Raw genomic sequence first — 17,576 nt, 5'->3', positions numbered from 1 at the left:
ATTGCCTAAAAGGTTTCAGATGCTGCTTTGCCTCTAATGATTTCATTTTGAAATAATCTATTTCAAGAGTCTTTACTTTCTTAGGTTAGGAGAGGAGCCATTACACTTATTACAAATATAAGGAACATATATAGATACCGGTAGTTCTCGACTTACAACAGTTTGTTTAGTGACTGTTCAGAATTACAAAGGCATTGAAAAAAGTGACTTATGACCATTATGCACTTACGACCATTGCAGCATTCCTGTGGTCATATGATCAAAATTTGGCCATTTAGCAAATGACTCATATTTATGACACTTGCAATGTCCTGGGTCATGTAATTAACTTTGCAAACTTCTGATAACCAAAATCAATTGGAAAGCCAGATTCACTTAACAACCATGTTACCAATTTAACAACTGCAATGATTCACTAAACAACTGTGGCAAGAAAAGTCATAAAATGGGCAAAACTTCTGACAACCAATGGGCAAAACTCACTTAACAAATATCTCACTTAGCAACATATATTTTGGGCTCAGTTGTAGTTGTAAGTCAAGGACTACCTGTAATAGTCAGATACTGTGTTTCCCTGAAAATAAGATCCACCCTGAAAATAAGCCCTAGCCTGATTTTTTTGTGGCGGGCCTATCAGCAGTATCCCAAAAATAAGCTTGAGGGGGCTGGCCAGCACAAGAGGCGGAGAGAGCAGGGGTGGGGTGATGGTATCCAGAAGCAGCCACAGCCCACCGTTCCTTTGGCGCAATGCAGATAAATCAGAGCGTGGATGCAGAGGGAGACAGGCAATGTGGGTGTACTGCACAGCTGCCTGGCTCCAGGAGACTCCGGCAGCAGGTGGAGGCAGAGGCACAGGGGGGAAGAAGGCGATCCCGATGCCCTATGCAGGTGTCTGCCCTTGTGCGGCTGTGGGCAAGCTGAGAAACAGTGGGACAGAGTGGGTGGCGCATTGGGATCACCTCCCCCCCCCATGCCTCCGCCTAACTCTGCTGTGCACTTTTTACCCACAGGGAGATAAAGCTTCATCTGCTTGCAGTCTCTATCTTTTCTTCGTCCAGGCGAAATGTGTTTGGGCGCATATGGGGTGCTTGGGAACAGAGCAATTTGCCCCATAGGGGCCCAAACACTTTTCGCCTAGAGGGAGGTGAAACTTTGTCTGCTTGCAAATGGACACTTTGAAACGGAGCAATTAATAGACTAAGATTCCAGTCTCCGTCATTTCTGTCCGAATGAAAAGTGTATCTGCCCTGGGAAATCCCTATAAGCCGCTGCAGCCACAGCCAACAGATGGTGTGAGGGAGCAGGCAGCTGACCATAAAATAAGACATCCCTTGAAGATAAGACCTAATGAATCTTTAGGTCCAAAAACAAAATATACTCATGTCTTAGTTTCGGGGAAACACCGCACTTCAAGCCTATTTACCATAATGAGTAAATCAAACTGAATTTACATCTTCCATACTAACTACCCCTTACAAATTTATCCATATATAAGAGCAGAAAATTATTGTTGTTATCAATGAAGTGCTGAGCAAAATACCTTTTTTAACCATGAATTCAAGTCAGTCTTGACTACATCTTTCATATAAGAGACTGCACATACATTTTTGAAAGAAAAACGAGAGAAATCATTGTTCTTATACTTTAAAAAAATAGTCACTATTTTAGATTGCTTTAATTCTATCAATTCTATTACAATTAAATGCAAATGAACTGGCACACAAATTTAATAAATGAAGTTTTCATGTTCAGAGAATGGTTGATATAATTTGTAAGCTGACTAGAAATGACTTGCTGATCACTGAGGAAAAGACACTATACTAACCAAAAATTGGGAACAACTCAACAGAGAATTGATAAGTTTATATTGATATGTTATATACTGGAGAAGTGGAAGCATAGTGGGTCTTATTAGAAGTACTAGGAAGATCAGAAATACTAAGCTCAGTATAGGTAATCCTCAACTTACAACCATTCATTTAGTGACCATTCAAAGTTACAACAGCACTGAAAAAAGTAACTTATGTCCATTTTTCACACTTATGACTGTTGCAGCATGGTCTTCTTGTTCCTTGGTCAAAAATAATGAATGTTCACAGATAACATGTATCAACAACACAGTTTTCAGTATTGTAATAATTTATTGGAAAATTGTCCCACTGCTTCAAAAGCCCACAATTCTAAACACCAAGAATACTGCCAAGAACATTTGTATGTTAAATTCACAACAATTGATCCAAAATTATACTACCAATGCTGTTGATTTCAGCCCAAAACATGATAATAGAAGATAACTCCAGGTTATATGAGAGTAGAATAGAGTAGAGTAGAATAGAGTAGAGTAGAGTAGAGTAGAGTAGAGTAGAGTAGAGTAGAGTAGGAATAGAATTCTTTATTGGCCAAGTGTGATTGGACACACAAGGAATTTGTCTTCAGTGCATAAGCTCTTAGTGTACATACAAAATACATTCATCAAGAATCATAAGATACAACACTTAATGATAGCCATAGGATACTAAATAAGCAATCAAATCATACTAGGAAACCAAATAACGCAATATAAATCATATAGTCATAAGTAGGAGGAGATAGATAATAGGAAGGATGAGAAGAATAATAGTAATACAGTCTTAGTAAATAGTTTGACAGTGTTGTGGGAATTAGTTGTTTAATAGTGATGGCATGGGGGGAAAACTGTCCTTGTGTCTAGTTGTTCTGGTGTGCAGTGCCCCATAGCATCGTTTTGAGGCTAGAAGTTGAAACAATTTATGTCCAGGATGTGAGGAGTCTGTAGATATTTTCACATCCCTCTTTTTGACTCATGCAGTATACAGGTCCTCAATGGAAGGCAGGTTGGTAGCAATTGTTTTTTTCTGCAGTTATCCTTTGAAGTCTGTGTCTGTCTTGTTTGGTTACAGAGCCAAACCAGACAGTTATAGAGGTGCAGATGATAGACCCAATAATTCCTCTGTAGAATTGAATCAGCAGCTCCTTGGGCAGTTTGAGCTTTCTGAGTTGGTGCAGAAAGAACATTCTTTGCTGTGCTTTTTTGATGACATTTTTGATATTAGGTGTCCATTTTAAATCTTGATATATGATAGAACCTAGAAACTTGAAAGTCTCTACTGTTGCTACTGTGTTGTCTAGTATTGTAAGATATGGTAGTATGGTAGGGTTTCTCCTAAAGTCTACCATCATTCTATGGTTTTGAGTGTGTTCAATTCAAGATTGTTCCAGTTGCACAAGGCTAGTTGTTCAACCTCCCATCTGTATGCAGATTTGTCATTGTCTTGAATGAGAGGTTGAAATTTCTTAATTGCATCTCCAAGAGCAAGATGACCACAGTCAATCCTTACTAAATATTCCCTGATGCATCCAAAAATATCAATATGTTTAGAATAGAATACTGTTGTATTGCCCAAGTGTGATTGGACATACAAGGAATTTGTCTCTGGTGCATAAGCTCTCATACAATCAACAAGTGATAAATCATGATCATATTCATGAAGTGCAACATCAAAAATCATAAGATGCGGCTTCCGGGGCGGGACTTTGCTGTTGGCAGCGGCTTAATTGAGCTGCCCCCAGATTTCTGGTTCGTTATCTGCTTAAACACCTAGCAGATATCTCATTCTTCAGGCAAGAAGGTTGAAGAGAGAGTCCCAGCTGGTAAGAGCTTTCTTTGAAGTTTGCAGCTTTTTTTTTTTTTGCTGCGAACAGAAGGGGGGAGACAACCAAAGCTGACAACCAATCATATCTCCGGCCAGAAATCTCGGCTGTTTCAACAGCACAAGGCAAAGAAACCCCTCTTAGGACAACTTTTGAGACATTTATTTGAAACTAATACAAGCAGAGCCCGTACCTGAGAACTTTATTTGCTTTTTCTAGAAAAAATCCTAGCTTCAGTTTTATAAAGCTTCCTTTGTGCAACTGCTCCCAAGATGGCGATTCTGTAGCTTCTGCATTTGCAATAATGGTACATTCCTATTTCCTTGGCAAAGAATCAAAGGAATAGCCTCCCACTAATTAATTAGTTCCACTTCTTATCCAGATGGCATTCTCTGACTAATTAGTTTTGTTTCTTTGAAGATCTACCAAGATTTTTTTTCTTATCAACTTTTAAAAGCTGTAAAAGCCTCCTTGTTAATATAGAGACATTCTAAACAGAGATGAATATGAATTGTTTCATAACAATGCTAATCTTTTGAAACTTGCTTTGTTACAATGCTCTTTTCTGAAATCTTTTGAAAAACTTCTAAGAACAAATAAAGGGGGGACCTAATACTTTCTTCCCTTGCAAGCTACACAATGGGCCAGCAGAGTTTGAATAATTGTTGAATAAGTGTTTGAAGAAAAGAAATAATGGCACCAAAATCAAAGTCGGGGAGACGTCCTTTTAGGTATACACCTCACGCACTTGCCACAAAGTTGCAGCTTTCACCCTCTACGCCCCCTACTGGAGATTTACTAACGCAAGAATTTTTTTTTGAGACTCTTAGAGAATTTAGAGAGGAGATAAAGAAACTCAATGCAGACTTATGTGATAAGCTTGATACTAGGATTGCCAAAACAAAGGACGATATGGTGGGACTTGTAACTGTATTGACAGAATATGTTGCTGGAATGGAAGATAAGCTAGAGGTTCTTGAGGAAGCCAACACTAACTTGACATCCAAAATTGAAGTGATGCAACAAAAAGTCGAAAGTGCAGAAAAACAAATTGTTATGATACACTACAAACAGATGGAGCTTGCATTAAGAGTCAGGGGGCTGCGTGAAAACGAACAGGAGAACTTGAAGCAGATTTTCTCAGAGGCCTTTAATCGTCTGGTGGGAAGACCAGGGATCAACTTTGACTGGCAGATTGAAAAAATTTATCGCATTAACTCTTGGGCGGCGAAACAGCGACAACTTCCTCGAGATGTAATTATATATTTTACTACAAGAGAGTCTAGAAACGTGATACTACAAGAGTCTTATAATACCAGGCTACAAATTGGCGGACAGGACTTGATTGTCTTCAAAGAAATACCACCCCAAATGCTAAGAGCCAGGAGAGATTATGCTTTTCTAGTGGAAGAACTCAGAAACCGTCAGATACAGTATAGATGGGATGTGCCATTTGGTATTATAATTACATTTGATAAGCAAATATATCGTCTCAACTCTGTATGGGAAGCCCGAGATTTCTATCACAAGACCCTGAAGGTGGGACACCCTGAATCATCTGGATCTGGAGAAAGATTACGAGAAGGACAAGATAAACAGCAAATCATACAACTACCAGACAGAAAGCACCATTTCTTCCTTCCGGAAGGGCAAGGGACCAGAGAACAAGGACCTAGCCGTTCGACTACCAGATGAATGGGAAAACAAGGCAGATTGCAACAACCTCAATAATCATCGGCCATTGATCAAGGAGTTATGTCTGAACTCTTTACAGAAGAGAAAGAAAATATTTTACTATTTCAAACAGTTCAAGAACGATATAACTTGTCTGCAAGAAATTCATATTAAATTAACTGATCCAAAATATCTGTTCAACCTCGAACTTGGTCAATATTTTGTGACCTCTGCTACGCAAAAGAAAAATGGTATAGTTGTATATTTAAGAAAAGACATTAAGGCTGAGTGAACTGAAGCAGATCCCTTTGGAAGATATATCGCATTAGACCTAATTCTAGAAGGGAAAAAGACTTGATGGACAACTTTGAATTTTATACAAATCACTAATGATTTATCTTCTAGGGTGAAGAAGACAAAGATTGCGGCGAGGGTTCTCTTGGATCATAACTCAGTCTGGACGGAATTGGGAAGGGTAGTGCAGGCAAGAAGGTCTTGGAGGTCGAATGGGAGTTTATTTTGATATGGAAAGTATATTAATGATTGTTAAAAATTGCTATCTGATTACTTTGTTCTGAATATGAATAAGGGTATATTCAAGGAATTTGTAGGAGATGTAAGTAAAGCATATATGAGAGGAGTACTGATGAATACAAAAATATATATATAGACAGAAACAAGGGTAAAAACGAAAAGAGTTGGAAGAGGATACCAAAAGAAAAATTTGAAATGTATCTAAATTGTGTTATAGAGGAAGGTGGCATAAAGGGGACAAAATTAAGGGTTTAGAAACAGATAGATACTTAGATAAAGAGATAAGACCCCTAGCTAGAGAAGAGTACAGGCAAAAGCTGAATCAACAAATAATTTCTGGGGAAATCCTGCAGGTAATCAAACAATTAAGATTAGGAACAATGTAAACTGCTTAAAGTTTGTGTAATGGTAAGAAGCTGAGTTCAACGCAGAGATTGTACTGACTTTTTTTCTTCTCTTTCTTTTTTCTTTTCTTCCCCCCCCCCTTTTTTTTAGACTGTGTTTGATAAAAAGCTATACTGTGTACGGGCTCTGGGAAGTCGGGAGGGGGGAAGGGAGGTGGGGTCATAGGGGGGAGGGGGGAAATATAGTATGTGCCAGATTTTAAAGTAACATGATTGCACTTGTATACTGTTGCTTTTTTTAATTTTAGTATAAAAATAAGAAGCTGAATATATCGATAGATAGTAGAAATACACCGAAGCGAGGAGCAGAGGGAAAGAAGAGGGAGGGGTAGAGAGGGTGGGAGAGAGGATCGGAAGGAGGGTGAGATGGAAGGGAGGGGGAGAAAGGAGTGACAGAGGGGGAGGGGAAGTAGGAGAGGGGAATGTTGGAGGGGAGAAAGGAAAGTTGGAGGGGGGAGTAAGAAAGGGTGTATGGAGGGTTGAAGTGGTATATTGGTTTTGTATTTTGGGGAGTACAAGGATGGCTGTGTTTATTGCCTAATGTTATGTGGCCCCAATCATGCACAGTATATATGTGACTGTAAGAAATGAAAATGAAAAAATGAAAATAAAACATTTGCATAAAAAAAAATCATAAGATGCAAACCCAGTGATCATATTTTAGTTATATTAATCCCATTATTATTTTGAATATTTTGAAGGTTGATATACTAGAGATTATATGCTTGTTAATTTTATCTACCACTACTTCTCTGGTTAAAGCAGTATATTAAAATATATTTAGATTAAATCTTTTAACAGTAAACCTAAACCTATTATTTTCTACTTTATCATATTGACAAGCCTTTCAATCAGTGTCCTACTATTGTCACACTTGCTATAAAAAATGTGGAACAATTATAGAAAATTTTACCATCAGGCTTAGTATATCAGTGCATTTGTCTTATTAACAATTGATTTTTTTTTTTACTAAAATTCTGCACAAGTGGTACTACTGTATTTTTTCAGAGTATAAGACACATCCCTCCCCAAAGAGGGTGAAAATATGGGTGCATCTTATACTCCAAATGTTGCATCAGCCATACCTGGGGGAGGGGGGAGGAAGTTGGTGCGGCAGCAACAACAGCCAGCTGATTGGCAGTATTCTGGGAGGCTGATTCAACTGCCAATCAGAGAGGTGGGATTCAAATTGTTTGGATGAATCGTTTGTTAAGAGAATCGGCTGATTCCACCCAGTCGAGCCGTTAGCTGAGGACGCCCTGTCACACTGCACCATTGCCACCAGACCTGCCGCCCCATCGCTGCCCGACCTGGTGCTGGATCTGCCACCCAATCACTGCCTGACCTGCCACCGGACCTACCGCACCTCCTGACTGAGTGGACTGTGAGCTCAGAGACACAGGGAGTATGGCTTGGCTTTCAGTGCCAAAGAGGGTAGGCAAGGCTTAGGCTTAGTGCCTGTTTGTCTTTGTAAAGGGTTACGGCTAGTGTGGAAAAGTATCACCAATATCCTAAAATTCTCAGCTTGCTATTGTTACCATAGTTTAGGGTGGGGACGTAATGAGCTAGTGTGTAAGCATGAATGTATGTACATTGTTTCAGGTACAGTGCTTTGCATTGTTATAAAGGATACATTGTTCTTTCTTGCAGAAAAATGTCAAAGCAAAAAAGGAAGCATATAAAATCTCTTTTAAGCTGGAAGTTGTGAAATATGCTGAGGAACATGGAAACAGAGCAGTGAGGAAACATTTTGGACCACTTGCAACTGAAAAAATGATAAGAAAGTGGAGGAAACAGGTGGATCAGCTACAAAAAGTAAAAGATAAAAGCAAGCACAACTTTCATGGGCTTCCTGCAAAGTGGCCAGTTAGAGGAGGACATGAAAGACTGGATCACACGTCACCGGAACAGTGGCTTTGCAGTTTCCACACAAATGATGATATATGAAGCCAAAAGCATTGCTGCCCAGAAAGGCATTCAGGATTTTATTGGATCACCATCGTTTCAGATTTATGAGGAGATATGGCCTTGCCGTGTGCACCAAAACTAGAATTGTGCAAAAAATGCCAAGAGTATGAATCTAAGCTTAGAGCACATATTAGTGAAATTACAAAGAAAAGATTCAAAGAAGTGAAGACTCATCTAGCTGTAATTCCTGGGGGTCTTACCAGTCAGTTGCAATCTCTTGACGTTTCAACAAACCATTCAAAGTGTGCATGTGAGAAGAGGGGGAAAAGTGGATGGCTGCTGGTAATCATGATCGTACACTATCATTCAAGTTTGTGAATGGGAGAAAACATCATGGCACTCAGTGAAGGACGAAACTGTTACACGGTCATTCAAAAAATGAGGCAGTGCCTTAGATGGAATTGAAGATGATACCATTTATGAAGGTAGTGAAGAAAGTGATAATGAGTGATTGTAATATGAGCTTCCTAAATTCTGACACCAGCGACAATGATGAGTTCTTGGGGTTTCCAGAAAATTAGAAGAGTGCTTGAACCTTAAAGTCTCTCCTCATTTGGTAATGGCAGTGATGATGGTTCTTAATACAGCTGTTGACTTTACATAGTTGTAAAAATTATACATGGTTGTAAAAAATATTCTGCTATATTTTATTAAATGTATTACTACACAATTTGTTTCAGAATATTCCCCGCCCCCCCCCCAAATTATTTTTAGGTGCATCTTATAGTTAGGTGCATCTTATACTCTTGAAAAACATGGTAAATAGTTGATATAAAAGTCTTTATTTTTAAATCTTAGAAGTCCTCAGTCATGGATTGAAACAACTCAAATAAGGTGTGAATCTTCATATTCTACTTACTGTTTGTGGATTTAATTCTTCTTCTCCCATAGGCTCATCCATAATTTGTTGACCATTCTACAAAAATCATAATTTAAAGAAGAGTTATTAGAGGAACTTTATTAGAGCAAATGAAGTGCAGATAGTTCTAGTGACTTGATCATTAAAGAAAGCAGTCGCTAAATGAAAATCACATTATGACAAGTGTTTTCAATTTCACTTCAGCTTTCCTTTGCTTTGTCAGAAGGATATGATGTCAAACTCGATTTAATTGAGGGTTGCATCAGGTTGTGCTTGACCTCGGGGGTGTTGGCCAGCTCAACTCCACTCGTGTCGGGGATGCTTGTGGTGGCCCAAGCACTCTGCCAGGGTGAAAATAGAGGTTGGGTTCGCTGGCAGAGGATTGCAGGAAGCCGTCACAGCCAAAAATGGAGCTCATGAGGGGAGAGTCCTTTGCTGTTTCCCGGGCAGCCCCATGGGCCATATTTAAGCAACCCATGGGCCAGATCCAGCCTGCGGGCCTTGAGTTTGATACCTTTGGCCTAAACAATGGGAAAGGTTTCCAGAACTTAATTCATGAGAAAGTCAGGTAAAAGGGCAACTCTTATGGCCATTTAACCTCACTCTCCCACCCTTTGGAATGCTTACCCAGTGCTGGGATAATTAGCAAGAAGATAATTGATGTTTCTATTTACATTCATTGCAGAGGAAGGAATTACAAGAGAGTAAGCAAGCACACAATGGGGTGTACATTTTGGGTGTACACTTCAAAAGGAAGTGTACCAGCAAGCCCTTAAGGAGGGAAACAAAAACCTTTAATGTTAAATTCATTCATGTCTTGTTAGTATCAGACAGGAGCACAGACACATAAAGGGTTCTAATCAACTAATTAAGGTCACTGAGGTGAACTTGTTAACATGGTTAGCACTTTTTAGGAACATACTACCATTTTGGAAAAAGAGATAAGTTGCTTAGGCAATCTCTCCACTCTGGGGTGTGTGTATGTAAAAATGGGTCAGGCACTGCAACATGTACCAACTGACTGTAATAGGAAACACATAATTGAAAGAGAGATGCCGAGGATAAAAATATGGGCATTGGTCACAAAGTTACTTTTACTTTACTGCTGTAAATGAACAGGCGCTGTCCAAAGCAGTCAATAAACGAGGACTATCCATATCAGTGACGTGCGGTGAGGTTTATGGCTGGTGAGGCACTGACACAAGGGTTTCAATTTTTTTTAGATTTGTGGACTTCAACTCCCAGAATTCCACAGCCAGGCATGCTCAGTTCCGATTTAAAGCGACAGCATTTTTCTCCTTTGCGAAATAAGTTTTCCTTCATTCTTTTTCTTCTCCCTCCCCCTCCTTCCTCCCTCCCTCCCCCCCTCTCTCAAACAGACACACGCACACAGAAAAGTTGGATCCCTCTTTCACTCACTCACTCACCCACTCTCAAACAAACACAAACACAGAAGTTGGATTGGATATATTTTCCAATGGCTTGAAAGCAGCTCCTCTGCCATACCCCCACCATTCCCCTGCTGCCTTCCGATCCAAGCCTTTGATTGCAGGGAGCCACGTTGCCTTTTCAAACTTGTAATCAGTGAAGCTGGGCTTATATACTTTTATCCAGGTGTGTGTGTGTGTGTGTCTGAAAAGGCAATGTTGCTCTGCATGCAATCAAACTTTTTCAATTCCTTCCCCCTCCCCACACATGCACCTTTTCCAGCTGTTTCAGAGAGGATTTCAATTCTGCTCTTGCCTGCCATCATGAAAAAAATGTTTAAAAAAAAGGCATTAGCTCGGAGGTCAGACTGAGCTAGTTGCTCCCAGAGCCTCTAAAAACCCCCTCTACAGGAGGCAAGAGAACCACGTGCCTCATCTACATAAGAAATTTTTCGGCTTTTAACCCTTGCTTAGTTCTGCTCGAGTGATCATAAAGTCAGACTAAATGAGGCACCTGGTTCTCCTGCCGCCCCCTGTAGAGGGCACTTTTTAGAGGCTTTTTTACACTGTTAAGCACTAAGCAGAGTCATCCACTGTGACTCTGGCAGCAACTACCTCAGCCTTTTTCCTTTTACATTTTTTTTTCTTTTCACGATGACAGTGGTGAGGTTTCCCCTGCCTGCATGTCCCTGATTCATATAAATGATTACATTAATCTTTCCAAGGTTTAATCAAAAACAATTTCCCTTTTTTAATTAAAAAAAAGATAAAACATAGTAACAATTGTCTTGTAAAACATAATTATAAAAAAATAGCAAAGCTACTTTTAGAGAAGCTAAACAAGATTGAAACAGGAAGGTATTGAAGTTAATTGGTATTCATATGTGCAAATACATTCTAGATACAATGAAGATAAAAAAAAAGGAGTTTTTACGATAAAATGACTGAATTAGATAAAATCTTAACAGGTACCAATGAAAAGGTAATTAAAAAACTCTATGGCTACTTATTAAAGGTGAAACTTCAGGAGGAACAAGTCAAAGAAACTACCAGGGGTTGTGACACTAATATATACCTTCTTCCCTGGCTTCAGCTGATAAGGAGGAGACCTGTGGCTTGATGGCTAAGACGTTTGCCTAAGATGCAATACAGCACAGGTTCGAATCCCAGTAAGGATATGGCTAGCTGATGAGAGCTAAATAGCTTGAAATAGATCTATACTAGTCTCCCTTTATTTATTTATCAGCACAAATAAAAAAACACAAATATAACAAAAGGCAACAGTAAATATATATATATATATATATATATATATATATATATATATATATATATATATATATATATATATATATATATATATATATATATAGTGTTTCTGTCCTGATGGACTCTTGTGACGAGCCGATTGACAGATGTTGGAAGCAGTTAGCTTCCTCCCATAATTGGGGCTTACCAGGGGTTGTGACACTAATATATACCTTCTTCCCTGGCTTCAGCTGATAAGGAGGAGACCTGTGGCTTGATGGCTAAGACGTTTGCCTAAGATGCAATACAGCACAGGTTCGAATCCCAGTAAGGGTATGGCTAGCTGATGAGAGCTAAATAACTTGAAATAGATCTATACTAGTCTCCCTTTATTTATTTATCAGCACAAATAAAACACACACACATACACACACACATACATACATACATACACACACACACACACACACACACAAACACCTGGGGGGGGAAATGAATACTTTATTCAGGAGCAACTGTTTTAAAATTATCATAAATTTGGCAAACAGATAGCAGTAAAAATGTGTATTCCCTTCTACAGTGGTACTTAATTCTTGCATGAAACTTATCTGTTTGGGTTCCAGCCTGAGTCTAAGAAAAAAAAGATGTTGTATTTCCTTAAATATTTCAAGATGACCATACACAAATTATCTGGCATATAAGATATGGGTCTGCTCTACTTTGCAGACTTTTGACCACAGGTTTGAGTTCACCTTAAACTTATTTAAGCATATTTCTAAATCATATACTTCAGCTTCTAATCTATGTGCCTGCAATTGGTTGGCATTTCCATTTTTCCAGTCTAATGTCAAAATAGTTCTTTGGGATTTCTGTGCACTGGGAAAAAATCGATGCAGTCACTAAAATTTGACATTGACCTGATGGCATGTAATCAATAAGACAGCTGGAATAAAAGCAGTGGTTATCCTTTATCCATAATAACTTATCATCTGAGTTAGAAATGAGTGATCAAATTTAATTTCAAAAGATTTAATCCCCAGACACCGTTTTTAAAAATTGATTAAGATATATATATATGCTTATAATTTCAACTGAGAAATATGTGTAAATGTTGCATTAAAATGTAATTATCAATTTAACATCTAGCAATAGTTCATCTGATTTTATTATTTTGAGTTATATTTTACCCACTAGGTTCTCTTTCTCATTTTATTTATTTAATTACTGGTACATTTAGTACTTTTGTGAAAAAAATATAAAATATGGAATTGTACTCTCCAGTGACAAACACCCACAAACATAAAATGGTAATCGTGCTGTCATCTATATATTTTTTTAAAAAAATCATTCAAAGGTAAAACATAAAACGATATAAAATGGATTGAGTGGGAAACAAATTAAAACCTAATTATATACATTTAAATAAGGCAGATGCTCACAATAATTACCATTATCCCCCAAAATAAGAAAGTGAACCTTATAAGCATCTAAAAATCTAAAACTTCTCTTCAGGTTTACTTGTTGATTTATTAAGCCAGGCAATCTAAATTTAGCCAAAATGTTTTGGATAAACTATTTTGAATTACTAGCAAACTGCTTCTTAAAACATATGAACTGTGAGAAAAATGTGTAAACAGATCATCAGTTACTCTGCCGGTGTCTTCCTTATAGCAGAAGCAGGATATGCAGTTTCCTTTTTAAAAAAGAATTTTAAAAAATGTAGCCCTGCAAACTTCTTTCTTTCTTCTTAAGACTAGGAGGAAGTTAAGCATCTGGGCAAAATGAGAGGAAGTGAAGGGAAGAATAATGTGAAGTAACCAGACACCACCAAAGGGAACAAAAGCAGCAGGAGTCCTTCAACTGTGTATTACCAAGGCTGACAATCTGGCAGCCCCACCCCAATATTACCTTCAAGAGGGAAAAACAAGGAAGATATGTTTATACTCTCCCTTGTTCTGCATTAGAAAATTCATATATAACAATCATTGAAAAATTCACAAGAAAAGGTATCTTTCTGTAGTTTTAACAGTGGGTGTAATATTTCTCTCCATAAACCGTAACAACCACAAAGAGAGGTTTTAACACTATCTGTATAAAAGAGACACAATACAAATACCCATTTCAAAAGGCCTCTTTATCACAGAAGATACTGTTGTGAAAAACAGGAACATTTTAAATAATCAGAAAGTATCTTAATAAATGAACATGAGAATGTCTCTGTGTGAAGGGAAATGGAAACAAAAGGCCTACAATCCAAATCATACTTTTGTAATTCGAAAGTGTTAAGTTTTTGGGGTCCCCCCAATATTCTCTTATTTAGAAGGAATAGCATTCTATAACCTACACACAAAAGGTTATTTGGAAAACCCTCCCTGTTTTACTTGTTTGCAAAGGAAATTAGTGAAAAGAGATAATAAGGTAAACACTTTCAAAATCATGTTAGTTTGCTGCAGGGAAGAAAAGTAATGATGTGTATTATAAAGTTTTATTCCAAAAGTCTGCTATACAAAACTCTAGGGTTATAGGAAGGGGGATTCAACAACTAATTTCCTCAGTGAAATGGAGGAAGTAAAGATAGACAAAGATTGTCACAAAGACTGAAAAATCGATTTGAGGTAGTGATATGAGACAATCTTGATGTCAAACAGCTTTGCTAGATAAATAGCTTCCATTATACTCCACCACCCTGGTTGGGAGTAATAAGATTTGCAGCACAATTTACTTCGAGGACACAGGCTTAAGGCAGCCGGAGTTTAAGGCAAGCAGGAAGCGTTTTACTTCCTGGTTTCCGCCCAGCGCCTCTAAAGGAAATAAAACAAGGAAATAAGAGCGCGCCTGACTCTCTCCAGCATTGTCAGGGAAAGACGGACGAAGAGGCAGCAACGGGGCAGTGACGCTCCTTTGCTGAGGTGACCGAGCTTTTCCTCCTGGTTCTCCCGCCCTTCTCCTGGTCCTGTAGGCGGGATTCCACGCGGTTGCCCAGCCTAACCCCGCAAATCCGGGAATGCCCCACGCACTTACCTCGACGTTGCTGCCGCTCTCGGCCGTACTCTCCACAGCCATTTTCTGCCAGGGGTCCGCCAACTGTGCCAACGGCATCTTTCTTCTTTAACTTCAAGCTCCCGCCGTTGTCTCCTGCCACCCCTCAGGAACACCAAGACATAGGATCCCTCTTCGTTATTTTCCTCCCCGGCAAGGGAGGAGACTACCGGAGATACAGCTCCTACCCCTCCGGATGAGGCAAGTGTACCCACGCCGGCGTAGGAGCAGATGTTCAACTGGAAGCTTTCGCCGCTCGGTAAATCTAATCTCAACGCTTCTCCCGCGGCTGGGGCTATTACTCACTTCACTTCCGCTCCCAACATGGCCGCGTCCGAGCGTACCTGCCTATCAAACAGAAGTTGTCTGCGTCATTCCCAAGGGCGGGACTGACCCAGTCAATCAGTTTATATCTCAGGTAGTAAAGTAACTGACTCAGAGCTGCGGGCTCTTTTCACGGGGGCGGGCGGAATGATGAGGGTAGTTTTGCTGGTGGAGGATTCTGGATACGTGAAGGTTCTGTCACGTACTCTTGAGCGAAATACTCTTCAGATACGACCGCTGTCCTCTGCTGCCTTTACTAAAGGCGCGTCATAGCTCATTCATCTCAAAATGCAGTATTCTGCGCATGAGGTCACATTCTTCTCCGTGGTCGCTTCCCCTCAACGTCAGTAACCTGATCGGGAATAATTGCCACCTCCCTTAAAGGATGGTGGCACAAAACGTGGTTGGGGATTCTTCAGAGTATAATTAGTCCTCTCTTCTTGCGTTTTCTTAACAGCCTTCATGTAAATGAAGACATTTTTAAAATGTCCCGTTACCCACTTTTTAACTTGGCTGGAAGACGGGCACTCCTCGACTCTGCTTGCACAAATTGTAGTGCTCGTAAGGATTCGACCTATCCTTTACTGTGTTGTTAGTTGCGAAGTCTCTCCGATCGCGACCTCCATGGACAAGGTTCCTCCAGGCCTTCCTGTCCTCTACCATCCTCTGGAGTCCATTTAAGCTCACGCCTATTGCTTCAGTGACTCCATCCAGCCACCTCATTCTCTATCCTCCCCTTCTTTTGCCCTCAATCTTTCCCAGCATTAGGCTCTTCTCCAGTGAGTCTTTCCTTCTCATAAGGTGGCCAAAGTACTTGAGTTTCCGCTTCAGTATCTGGCCTTCTAAAGAGCAGTCAGGGTTGATCTCTTCTAGGACTGACCGGTTTGATCCGTCTTGCAGTCCAAGGGACTCGCAGGAGTCTTCTCCAGCACCATAGTTCAAAGGCTTCAATTCTTTGATGCTCAGCCTTTCTTATAGTCCAAGCTTCACAGTCATACATTGCAATTGGAAAAACCATAGCCTTGATTACACACACTTTTGTTAGCAGGGTGATGTCTCTGCTTTTTAGTATGCTGTCTAGATTTGCCATAGCTTTCCTTCCCAGGAGCAGGCATCTTAATTTCTTGGCTGCAGTTCCCATCTGCAGTGATCTTGGAGCCCAGGAAAATAAAATCTGTTACTACCTCCATTTCTTCCACATCTATTTGGCAGGAATTGAGAGGACTGGATGCCATTTTCTTAGTTTTCTTAATGTTCAGTTTCAAGCCAACTTTTGCACTCTCCTTCTTCACCCGCATCAAGAGGCTCTTTAGTTCCTCTTCACTTTCTGCCATTAGAGTTGTATCATCTGCATATCTGAGGTTGTTGATATTTCTCATGGCAATCTTAATTCCAACTTTTGATTCATCTAGCACTGCCTTTTTCATGATGTGCTCTGCATATAAGTTAAATAGGCAGGATGAAAGTATACAGCCTTGCCGGACTCCTTTCCCAATTTTGAACCAATCAGTGATTCCGTGCTCAGTTCTCACTGTTGCTTCTTGACTCGCATATAGGTTCCTCAAGAGACAAATAAGATGGTCTGGTAGTCCCATATTTTTAAGAACTTGCCATAATTTGTTGTGATCCACACAATCAAAAGGCCTTAGCATAGTCAATGAAGCAGAAGTAGATGTTTTTCTGGAACTCCCTAGCTTTCTCCATGATCCAGCGTATGTTGGCAATTTGATCTCTAGTTCCTCTGCCTCTGAAATCTTGCCTGTACTTCTGGTAGTTCTCGATCCACATACTGCTGGAGCCTAATTTGTAGGATTTTGAGCATAACTTTACTAGCATGTGAAATGAGTGCAGTGATGCGATAGTTTGAATATTCTTTGGCATTGCCTTTCTTTGGGATTGGAATGTAAAACTTTTTTCTAGGAAGAAAAAAATACTAAGGTATTTATTCCTTTATCACCTCCACCACCACCAACTACTCAGCGTAGACAAAGGCAAACCAATGGTAAAACTCATACCAAAACACCTCCTTTCTCTTTATTAGTTAAGGTGGCTCCAGGTGGAAAATACGCTGTTGTGCTAGATGAGATATCCAAACTATCACAAAGCTCACCCTGGGTGGCACAGTCCATCCAGCCTACTTTAACCAGGCCTTCCTGTATTGAAAAACATGAGAAAAATGAAAAACTGAAATCTAGCAGAGAGACATCACACATCTATTTGAATGGCAGGCCACTGTTGGCCACTGTTGAGTTCCCCAAATTTGCTGGCAAATTGAGTGGAGTATTTTTCCTGCATTGTCTTTTAAGATTTTGAATAGCTCAGCTGGAATACTGTCACCTCCTCTAGCTTTGTTGTTGCTCAGATTTCCTAAGGCCCATTTGACTTCACATTCTAGAATGTCTGACTCAAGGTACTGATCACCCCATCGTG

The 17,576-nt window shown here is 39.6% G+C and overlaps 1 protein-coding gene across 2 annotated transcripts in view; it reads right to left on the bottom strand.

The window, feature by feature from the left end:
* The window catches only part of RPS6KA3 (ribosomal protein S6 kinase A3), a 79,128-nt gene extending 63,709 nt beyond the window's left edge, over nucleotides 1-15,419 (bottom strand). The window contains exons 1-2 of one of the 2 annotated variants that reach the window (XM_032226476.1): nucleotides 14,805-15,419; nucleotides 9,109-9,165 (exon numbers count right to left, since the gene is read on the bottom strand). In XM_032226476.1, coding sequence (XP_032082367.1) covers nucleotides 9,109-9,165; nucleotides 14,805-14,882 — 135 coding nt within the window. In that variant the 5' untranslated portion in view covers nucleotides 14,883-15,419. The remainder of the gene's footprint in view (nucleotides 1-9,108; nucleotides 9,166-14,804) is intronic. The other variant, XM_032226475.1, reaches the window with a different exon arrangement.
* Nucleotides 15,420-17,576: the final 2,157 nt, after the last annotated feature.

The sequence above is a fragment of the Thamnophis elegans genome, chromosome 11 (genome assembly GCF_009769535.1).
Source record: "Thamnophis elegans isolate rThaEle1 chromosome 11, rThaEle1.pri, whole genome shotgun sequence".
Taxonomy (NCBI): domain Eukaryota; kingdom Metazoa; phylum Chordata; class Lepidosauria; order Squamata; family Colubridae; genus Thamnophis; species Thamnophis elegans.
The sequence above is the reverse complement of the archived record's forward strand: the minus strand, read 5'-3'. Positions and strand labels throughout refer to the sequence as shown.